At 47.5% G+C, this 11,144-nt stretch overlaps 2 protein-coding genes across 2 annotated transcripts in view; one reads left to right on the top strand and one right to left on the bottom strand.

The window, feature by feature from the left end:
- The window catches only part of LOC106809459 (eukaryotic translation initiation factor 3 subunit M-like), a gene marked incomplete in the record, with an annotated part of 8,823 nt that extends 5,642 nt beyond the window's left edge, over nt 1-3,181 (top strand). The window contains 5 exon segments of the mRNA XM_014812540.1: nt 386-513; nt 1,148-1,247; nt 1,477-1,558; nt 1,728-1,871; nt 2,409-3,181. Of these exon segments, the coding sequence (XP_014668026.1) occupies nt 386-513; nt 1,148-1,247; nt 1,477-1,558; nt 1,728-1,871; nt 2,409-2,623 (669 nt within the window).
- A 181-nt stretch (nt 3,182-3,362) lies between these two features.
- LOC106809455 (signal peptide, CUB and EGF-like domain-containing protein 3) overlaps nt 3,363-11,144 on the bottom strand; it is a 48,433-nt gene continuing 40,651 nt past the window's right edge. Inside the window, exons 15-16 of the mRNA XM_014812534.1 lie at nt 6,736-6,978; nt 3,363-5,306 (exon numbers count right to left, since the gene is read on the bottom strand). Of these exons, the coding sequence (XP_014668020.1) occupies nt 5,083-5,306; nt 6,736-6,978 (467 nt within the window). The 3' untranslated portion in view covers nt 3,363-5,082. The remainder of the gene's footprint in view (nt 5,307-6,735; nt 6,979-11,144) is intronic.

Here is an 11,144-nt window from a genome sequence, read left to right as displayed (position 1 = left end):
TTTTAGGATGGCGGGGCTCGACGATAGCCTGGCGGGCCGCCAGGCTATAAGTGCTCTTGGAGAACCCTGTCTATGTATGTATCTATGTATCTACCTCTCCGACTGTCTATTTATCTATCTATTTATCTCTCCGGCCATCTATCTATCTATCTATGTATGTATCTATGTATCTATGTATCTATGTATCTACCTCTCCGGCTGTCTTATCTATGTATCTACCTCTCCTGCTATCTATCTGTCTGCATTTGCTGGGCTGCAGGTGAAGAAGTGGATTGCGGTGAGGGACGTGTCGACGGACAAGGTGCAGACACTCTACCGGCTGCTGTACGAGGCGCTGCTGGAGAACAAGCACAGCGAGGAGGCGACGCGAGTCATGATCGAGACGCTCTACCGGCTGCTGTACGAGGCGCTGCTGGAGAACAAGCACAGCGAGGAGGCGACGCGAGTCATGATCGAGATGCTCTCCACCTACACCGAGGACAACGCGTCGCAGGCGCGCAGCGAGGCTCACCGGTGAGACGTTGTCCGTCCTCCTCCTACTCCTACTCCTCCTCCTCCTCCTCCTCCTCCTTCGACGACGACGACGACGATGACGATGACGACGATGACTCCTCCTCCTCCTCTTCCTCCTCGTCCTCTTCCTCATTCTCTTCCTCCTCCTCTTCCTCCTCTTCCTCGTCTTCCTCCTCCTCTTCCTCATCTTCCTCCTCCTCCTCTTCCTCCTCCTCCTCATCCTCCTCCCCCCTCCTCCTCGGACGATGACGACGACGATGCCGAGAGGGAGGGGTGGGAGTTGAGGGGGGATTATGTTGGACAGTGGGATGGGACTGATGAGGAATGCAGGATGCGGTCAGTAGGAAAGATTGTTGTGGCTAATGTGCGTAGTGATTAGGAACAGAGACAAAACGAATACTAGAACCATAGCGATGAACATCCGCATCGAATAAATGCATGACCTCCGTAGAATGTGCATCAGCACAGGCATTTCTCGCATCAGTGCAGCAATTTTGCACGGCACAACATTTTCGAATGGTGCAGAATTTTGCACGTGGTAAAACGTAAAACCGACATGTTCTATATTTTTACGATAGGTGTTATTGTATGTTACGTCATGTATTATATGCTAAGTGCACGTCTGCATTCACAGCTGCATCGTGTCCTGCATCGCCGACCCAAACGTGCTCATCATGGACAATCTGCTTGCACTGAAACCTGTCAAATTCCTCGAGGGAGAACTCATCCACGACGTAGGTGTTGCCCATGGCTGTCACACGAGTGTTGTGGGTCAGGAAGCTGAGCGGTTTTTACAACATATACCTTTAGATGTTTTCTGAGTATTCATAAAAATATGTGTATATTATTGCGTTTTAGCACAATTTGTTATCACTCAATTATCTTATCAATCTTTGTAGGTATGTTTTTATTGTTTATCATTGTATAATGCTTCAGTGTAATATTTGCATTTCGCTTTTCCAGTTACTTACGATATTTGTGTCTGGGAAGCTGCCGCAGTACCAGTCTTTCTACCAGCAGAATACGGACTTTGTGAATTCATTAGGTAGGTTCAAAAAATATATTGCTGGTAGTGTGTGAATGTGCTGACGATAAGCCTTTTTTTCCTTTAGTGTAATCCTTCGGTTCAAATCCTTTTGTTTCCTTCCCTGTTGGTTCCTATGGAGGCAGAGGTAAGATTGACTCAAGGTCGCTATTATTGTCTTTTCACTTAGGTCTCCAGAATGAGGATAACTTACACAAGATGCGTCTACTGACCTTCATCTCGATGGCCGAAAACAAGAAAGACATCCACTTCGACACGATTCAGCAGGAAATGAAGATTTCGTCCGACGAAGTAGAATCATTCATAATTGATGGTGAGAATTTAATCTGACATTGCTTGCTACACACCGATGAAAGGTTTTCATGTGAAATACCCTTTCAGTACATTTTTCCCCCTGGCCAAAAAGGTCTGTGAGGTGGTAAAAAAAAATTGTGTGCTTGCGCGTTTAAAGGTCTTAGCAAATCGAGTACCACAGGTGCTCGCCCAGCTAGTGGGGTCCGGGGACATGCCCCCCAGAAATTGTTTGAAAAAATGGTGCAATTTGGTGCATTCTATGCTATTTTGGTGCATTATAAGCACTGTTCTATGGAAGAACAGTGATTTTCGTCAGCAAGACACATTGTTTTGGACACATTTCTGTGTGGCGGCTGAGAATTTGAGCGAGGCGCCCCGCCTCGCTTGTGTCAATGCCGGGTGAACACTGCTCTTGCAATATATATTATTTTTAAAGCCTATTGTTACTATAGCCAATCACTGCACGACTGTGTCCCGTGCTACTATACCTTGCTCCCGTTTTCCGGCAATTGTGCGACGTATTTAAACTCTCGCCTGTATTTCGCATCTTCTGCAGTCGTGCGAACGAAGAAGGTACTGTGCAAGATGGACCAGCTGCAGCGTAAGGTCGTCATCAGCTACTGTGTGCAGCGCACCTACAGCAAGCACCACTGGGTGCAGCTGAAAGAGCGGCTGGAGAACTGGCGCGGCAACATCACCAGCTCGCAGGACAGTCTCCGTTCGGTCATCACCATGGCGACGACGATGCCTGCCGGCCCGCCTCGCGCGTAGCGAGTATGTGTGCGCGCGGTGATGCTGGGGCAGGGCAGGGACTGGGGGGTTGACGAGTGTAGGGACGGGGGAGATGTAAAGCTATTCGGTAATCTTTGGTATGAAGTCACTTTTAGAAGGAAAGAATCCGATTCCGTGTTTGATTTGTCTTCGTGTTGCAGAACTGTGGGATCTCTCTCGTTAGCGCCAATGTTATTGCGTGACCTATGCACTGAGGTTTGATGGAATGGTGAACATTAATGTATACATGGATGGATGGTTAAGCACAAACCAATGTAATAGTTCTGTGAATGGACAGTGGGTGAAACTTGGTTCAGACTGCTGATCATGTCCTTGGTACAATTTCCTTTTCAATTGCTTTTCCTCAAAGTCGTAAAGGAATCTCTAAGAATTACAAAGTGAGATATGTTAACTTGACAATTATTGCCATTATATCAGTCCGACATAGTTCTTTAACAGGAATCGTGCACGTATAATCTGGTTAGCAAGTCATGGTCACATGGATGAGGATGTAAAATTAAATAAATTTGTTCTGGGTCTCCTTACAATTTATAGCAATTTATGTTAGTAATTGTTTATTTATGTTCAATATTTAATTTCATCCGTTCATCCATCCACCTATTCTCCATTTATCTGTCCGTTCATTCAGTCGTTGTATTGACTCTGGCATTAATTGCGTGAAAAGTACACGTTCAATACTAATACATGCAGTATATCGCTCATAGGCCAAACGCACATCTGAGACGCGAATTACACCAGGATTTATTTTGCCTGTATTAACATTGTTCATCTTCGCCGTAAAGACACCCGCACGCATACACGCACACCACACCAATTAAATGTTACAGTGACAATTACACACGGTACGTGATTATAAATTATTACTCCCGAACGACGACGTCATATTGGACCCTCTTCTTATTACGCATACACAGTGAGAAATTGAAGGTGCAATATCCTCACGGCTCCAGCTAATACCTACATCAGTATTTCTCATCAAAATTTTGTCGATGGGCCCTTTTTCTTGATCATGTCACCTTTGTGACTTGGCAGCCCCTTTGGTAATGGAGCCATATGCTTCATCGGAAAAATTGTTCATAGAAAATGTCAACGTCCTGCATTCCAGGTGTCATTTCCAGGTAAACTAAATAAAATATTAAAAAGCGCACATCCGTAAATTGGTGCTTTCAAACTTTTGTACGTACCCTTTGCTAGTGGTCGGTGGTCCGGTGGCATGCTACCCAGTAAAATTTCAGAGAATAGTGTGAAGTAATGAGATATTTCGCATGCTAGGCTACAGACCGTTTCAAATGCTAAATTTCCTGCCCATTCCTCTACAAACGGACAAATGAAAACTTGTCGTAAGCGAGTTTAATTATTGCTATCAAACTTTCGTGTGTGCACACTTGACTGGAGTATCACAAGAATGGTACAAACGCATGAAACACGGTCCTTGCATGCAGACCGGACAAGGGCGTCCTGTTTCGCTTGCCCGGGAGAAATCGCGTACAAAATTCGTTTGGGTGTTCGCGATTTTAACTGCAGTCTATGCTTTACTGATATGGTTTTGCACCCAATAGCCAGCAAGTGCCACACCCTGCACTATCTGACTGATAGAACTAAGAAAAGTATCCTAGTTCAGCACAGACACCTCGTGACACTCATGAAAACCCCCTCACTACCTTCCAAGCGGTCGCGACTCACAGTTTGAGAAACACTGCCTTAAGGGTACTAGCACCTCCAAGGAAAGTATCGTATCATTGCTCCATCCTGCTCACAATACTAGCACGTTATTGGAGAGTATGGCACCGTATCCTTGTCCAATCCTCTACAAAATATTGCCACCTTGCGCGATAGAATCGTAACTATAAAACAAATGGGAAGTTAAAAAATGTGTTTCTCTGCGGACCGCGCCGGTCACCTACCCATCCACGATCGTTCGCGGGATACCTCTCGATATTATTGCCGATCAAATAACAGGCGGCTTTCTTGAGTCTCTCCATGCGGCGTCTCGTCTTGCTGCTCTAGTTCCTCCAACCACCCTGCGAGCACAGGCTGCCAATAACAACTGCCTACACACCTGTGTTCGTACAGTGCAGTACCGTCGGTTCTCTCTCAGTTCGGTCTTCTCTTGTCGCAGCGACAACTACATCTGTTGATGTTCGCACGGCCCGTCGTTCTTTCACACGCGAGTCCACGACGCACGAAATGTCACTCGTGCTTCCTCTGACATTTCCCCTGTAGGTGGCGCCGGTAGCACCGATGTTAAGCTGGCATCTCTCGCGGCCCATCACTCGCCCTCAGTGGAGCAGATACGCGGCTGCGCCCTCTACCCGCAATGTGCGTGGGTCGGAACCGCACTGGCGCCCTCTATCTGCGAAGCGCACGGTGCTGGGACGCACCAGCGCCCTCTACCTGCGACGTGTGCGGTAGACGCAGATGCACACCGGTGGCTCCCTCTAGCCGGAGAAGAATCGCTGCACCTTGGGCGTGAGCAGCTTGATGAAGGACGACGGGAACATCGACTCGATGGCGTTGACGTACTTGTAGTAGTTGTACGGCTGCGCCATGACGTCGAGCAGGATCGACAGCAGCGTGCGATCCTGGAAGATCGCCTGGTGGTTGGTCGACTCGTACAGCCGGCCGTCCTGCACGATGTCCTCTATCAGGTCGTGGTACTCCTCTGCAACAACGAGGCAGGGCGGAATGGTGGGGTGAGAGTCAAGATGGAGGGATAACGATGCGTTTACAAAATTAGCGTTTTTTACCAACCTCTCTTTCTCACTCTCTCTCTCTCTCTCTCTCTCTCTCTTTGCCTCCATGTCTGGCTATTTGTCTGTCGGTCGGTCCATATGTTTGTATGTATTTTGTATGTCTGTTTACCTACCTACCTACCTACCATCCATCCATCTATCCGTTTTTTGTCCATCCATCCATCCAGCCATTTATCCACTTACTCATCCATCCGTCCATCTATGTATCTGCCTATATCTGGCCATCTATTTATCCATGTATGTATCTACCTTTCCGGCCATCTATTTATGTATCTACCCTTCCATCTATCTATCTATCTATCTATCTATCTATCTATCTATCTATCTATCTATCTATCTATCTATCTGTCTATCTATGTATCTATCTATCTATCTATCTATCTACCTCTCTGGCCATCTATCTATCTACCTATCTAACTATCTATCTATCTATGTATCTACCACTCCATCTATCTATCTATCTATCTATCTATCTATCTAACTATCTATCTACCTCTCCGGCCATCTATCTATCTACGTATCTACCTCTCCGGCCATCTATCTAGCTATCTATCTATCTATGTGTCTACCTCTCCGGCTGTCTATCTATCTACCTCTCTGGCCATCTATCTATCTATCTATCTATCTGTCTAACTGTCTAACTATCTAACTATCTATCTACCTCTCCGGCCATCTATCTATCTATCTATCTGTCTGTCTATATCTATCTATCTATCTAACTATCTATCTATCTATCTATCTATCTATCTATCTAACTATCTAACTATCTATCTATCTATCTAACTATCTATCTACCTCTCTGGCCATCTATCTATCTACCTCTCTGGCCATCTATCTATCTACCTCTCCGGCCATCTATCTATCTATGTATCTACCTCTCCATCTATCTATCTACCTCTTCAGTCATCTATCTATCTATGTTTGTATCTATGTATGTATCTATCAGGGTTCTCCAAGCTTTTTCATTATAGCATGGCGGGTTCTGCCTTTACGGTCCTAGTTGCAAATCGCCAAAGGCGGTTTGCGTGCTAGGGGGGTCCGGGGGCTATGATATTTAGAGTGGCGGGTGCATTTTAGGATGGCGGGACTCGACGATAGCCTGGCGGGCCGCCAGGCTATAAGTGCTCTTGGAGAACCCTGTCTATGTATGTATACGCGACGGTGCATTGAACTGTGATAAGTGTCGTTGCTTGGTACGCGCGGTGAATTGACTGCTACTGTGTGCGTAGCGCGCGTACCAGCTGACGTGCTTGCGTTACGCTTGGTGATTGACGTAATGCATTTCACGTTGCTGGTGCGCGCTGCGTATCTGAGTGGGCGGCATTGTTCTAGACGCGCCTGCGTGAGCGGCCGCATCAACGTGGCACTCGCGACTTCTTTGAGTCTCCAATACCCGCGGAACTACCTGCAGCAACACGAGTGCACGCCTGCGCAGGTGGCACCGGCAGAAGGGCGGCGCCGTATTTCCTATCGTCAGTGCCGCCTGACAATCCAGTTCGCTGCCGACCAGCTGCCGGAGACATGCTGTCTGAGAAGCGCAGGTAGGTGTATAGAGGGCGCTGTGCGAGACATATAGAGGCGCTGTAGCAGAGACATGCTCATCAGAGCATCTCTATACTAGGCTCTGAATGCTCGACATGAGGAAACCTACTGTTAATCATGTCAATCCTAACAATATAATACTAACTAGGCCCCTACTGTAGTTGACCTATCAGTTAGTGCAGCCCTTGATAATGCTATATTACTTACAGTGTGCGCACATAATTTGTGCAACCAGTCAATTAGAGTGCACTAATAGTGCAGTTTCACTAGTGTGGCACTAATTATTCACTATAAATTTGGTGTGGCAATTTTTTCTTCAGTACTATAATTAATACCGGTTACTAATTAGTGCACTGGATTCCTACACCGACAGCTTCGCCGACTCGGTGACGACGGCTACGCAGACTGTGAGTCGAACTCACGAGCCGTGTCGCCTCACGTCGCGCATCGCGCAAGCTGTGGGTGCAGTTCAAGGTCCGATGCCGACAACACGGCGCCCCGGCTTCCAACTACCCTGGGTCGCTATATACGGTAGCACCGGTAGCAATTTACTACAGTGGAGAGAGAGAGAGAGGAGGGCGGAAGAGAGATAGAATGAGAGTGGAGAGAAGAGAGAGTGTGGAGACGGGCGACGGAGGGAGGAGAGAGGGAGGATCGAGCGGAGGGGGAGAGAGAGAGACGAAGAGAGAGAAGGAGAGAAGGGGTGAGGGGGGAGAGAGATCGAGAAGCCAGAGATGAGAGGGACGAAGAGAGAGGAGGAAGCGGGACGAGAGAGCAGAGGGGGATCCGAGGGAGACGAGGAGAGAGGGGAGAGGATGGAGAGAGAGGGGCGAACAAAGAAGAGGGGATGGGGACTGCACGAAGAGAGGGAGGGAGAGTCGGAGAGAGAGCACGCTAGGGGGAGCGGACGAGAGGAGAGGAGAGGGGGGTCCGGAGAGAGGAGAGAGTAGGAGAACGAGGCGGAGAGTGGAGAGGAGAGGGAGAGAAAGGAGGAGAGACTCGGGGGAGGAGAGAGGTGAGACTGAGATGAGAGAGAGAGCAGAGACAGAGCAGATAGACGCGCCGGGGAGAAGCCATATATTATATATAGAGAGAGTGAATCGTGGAGCAGAGTCAATTCCCAAGCGATAGAAAGGGAGAGAATAGAGAAAGGGAGGGGATGAAGGGACAGATTAGACGAGAGGAGATGAGACGAGGAGAAGAGAGATGAGAGAGAGAGAAGAGAGAGGGAAGAGAGAGAGAGAGCGAGAGAGAGATGAGTGAGGAGATGGAGAGACGGAGATGAAACTGCGCAGGAGCAGCGATCGAGGAGAGCAGATGAGACGAAGAGAGGGAGAGAGGGAGCCAGAGACAGGAGAGAGCGCCAGGGAAGGAGCTTATATATATAGAGAGATGTGAGATCCGTGGAGGAAAGTTCAATGCCCCCAAAAAAAAGCACCGGTAATTTTAGGAGTGAAATAGCAGAAAGAGGCAATAGAGAGAGAGAGAGAGAAGAGGAGAGAGAGAGAGAGAGAAGAGAGAGTTCTGTGAGAGAGAGAGAGGAGATGAGGAGGACGATCGAGCGAAGAGAGATGAGAGAGAGAGATGAGAGAAGAGAGCAGAGAGTGAGAGAGAGGTTGGTAAACTGCATAATTTTGTAAACGTCATCGTTATCCACTCCATCTCGACTCTCAACCCAACCATTCCCGCCCTGCCTCGTTGTTGCGAGGAGTACACGACCTTGAAGAGGACATCGTGCAAGGACGGCACGGCTGTACGAGTCGACCCAAAACACAGGCGATCTTCCAGGATCGCACGACTGCCTGGTCGATCCTGCTCGCGTCATGGGCGCAGCCGTACAACTACTAGCAAGTACGTCAACGCCAGCTCGCAGTCGATTGTTCTCGTCGTTCATCAGCTGCTCACGCCGCAAGATGCACGATTCTATCTACCGGCTAGAGGGAGCCACCGTGTGCATCTGCGTCTACCGTCACACGTCGAGCGTAGAGGGCGTGGGCGTCCCAGCACCGTGCGTTCGGCAGATTAGATGGGGCGACCGTGCGGTTCCGGACCCACGGCACGATTGCGGTAGAGGCCGAGCCGCGTATTACTGCCTCCACTGAGCGGCGGCAGCTGATGGGCGCCGAGAAGATGCCAGCGTTAACATCGGTGCTACCGGCCGCACCGTACAGGGTGGGAAATGTCAGAGGATAGCACGAGTGAGCCATTTTCCTGCGTCGTGGACTCGGCCGTGTGAAAGAACGAGGGCCGTGCGAACATCAACAGAGTAGTTGTCGCTGCGACAAGAGGAAGACCGAATTGAGAGAGAACCGACACGGTACTGCACTGTACGAACCACACGTGTGTGTAGGCAGATTGCTTATTAGGCAGCTGCTGCTCGCAGGGTGGTTGGAGACTGCAGCAGCACAGACGAGACGCCGCATGTGAGAGACTCAAGAAATGCCGCCTGCATTATTTGATCGGCAATAATATCGAGAGGTTATCCGCCGCGAACAGATCCGTGCATTGGGTAGGTGACCGGCGCGGGTGCCGCAGAGAAACACATGTTATTTAAACTTCCATGTTGTTTTATAGTTACGATTCTATTCGCGCAAGTGGCAATATTTTGTAGAGGATTGGACATAGGATACGTGCCATACTCTCAATAAGCTGGCTCAGATATTCGCTGAGCAGGATGGGGAGCAATGATTACCCGATACTTTTCCTTGGACGGTGCTAGTCCCTTAAGGCAGTGTTTTCTCAAATGTGCAAGCGTGCGACCGGTTGGAAGTAGTGAGGGCCGGTTTTCATGAGTCTGTCCACGAGGATGTCTGTGCTGAACTAGGATACTTCTTAGTTCTTATCAGTCAGCAGTTAGTGCAGGTATGTGGCACTTCTGCTTTGGCATATTGGGTCCAAAACCGATTATCAGTAAAGCAATAGGACTGCAGTTAAAAATCGCGAACAGCCAAACGAATTTGTAACGCGATTTCTCGCGGGCAAGCGAAAACAGACGCCCTTGTCCGGTCTGCTATGACAAGGACGTGTTTAATGGTGTGTACCATTCTTGTGATACTCCAGTCAAGTGTGCACACACGAAAGTTCTGCATAGCAATAATTAACACTCGCTTACGACAAAGTTTCATTTGTACCGTTTGTTAGATGGATATGGGCAAGGAAATTTAGCATTTGAAACGCGTCTGTAGCCTAGCATTGCGAAATATCTTCATTAATTCACACTATTCTCTGAATATTTTACTGGGTCGGCATGCCACCGGACACCGACCACTAGCAAAGGTAACGCCTTACAAAAGTTTTGAAAGGCACAATTTAGGATGTGCGTTTTTAAATATTTTTTATTTAGTGTACTGGAAATGGACACCTGGAATGCAGCGACGTTGACATTTTTTCTAATGAACATTTGTTCCGATGATAGCAATATGGTCCATTACAAAAGCGGGCTTGCCAAGTCACCAAGGTGACAATGATTCCAAGAAAAAGGCCATCGACAAAAATTTTCGATGAGACAATATGATGTAGTATTAGCTGCGAGCGTGAGGATATTGCCACCTTCAATTTCTCACTGTGTATGACGTAATAAAAGAGAGGCGTCCAATGATCACGTCACGTCGTTCGGAGTAATAATTTATAATCACGTACCGTGTGTTTTAATTGTTCACTGTAAACATTTAATTTGTGTGGTGCTGCGTGTATGCGGTCGGCGGGTGTATTTTACGGGCGAAAGATGACAATGTTATTACAGAGGCAAAATAAAATCCTGGTGTAATCGCGCTCTAAATAGTGCGTGCGTTTTGGCCATGAGCGATATACTGAATTGTATTAAGTATTGAACGTGTACTTTATCCACGCAATATGACCAGCCAGTTCAAATACAAACACTGCAATGAACGGACAGATAAATGCGATGAATTAGGTGGATGGATGAACGGAATGAAATTAATATGAACATACAATAAACAATTACTAAAATTAAATAATGCCTATACAAATTGTAAGGAGAGCCAGAACACAATTTATTTTAATATTTACATCACTCTCCATGTGACCATGACTTGCTTAACCAGATTATACCTTCACTGTGGACGTTCCTGCTTAAGAAACTATGCTCGGCATGCATATTAATGGCAATAAATTGTCCAATGTTAATATCTCACTTCTGTATCTTAGAGATTCATCTTAGACTTTAGAGGAAAAGCATTTGAAAA

Source organism: Priapulus caudatus, unplaced genomic scaffold (assembly GCF_000485595.1).
Source record: "Priapulus caudatus unplaced genomic scaffold, Priapulus_caudatus-5.0.1 Scaffold356, whole genome shotgun sequence".
In the NCBI taxonomy this organism is placed as follows: domain Eukaryota; kingdom Metazoa; phylum Priapulida; class Priapulimorpha; order Priapulimorphida; family Priapulidae; genus Priapulus; species Priapulus caudatus.
Note: the sequence above shows the minus strand (reverse complement) of the source record. Positions and strands in the feature narration are given on the sequence as shown.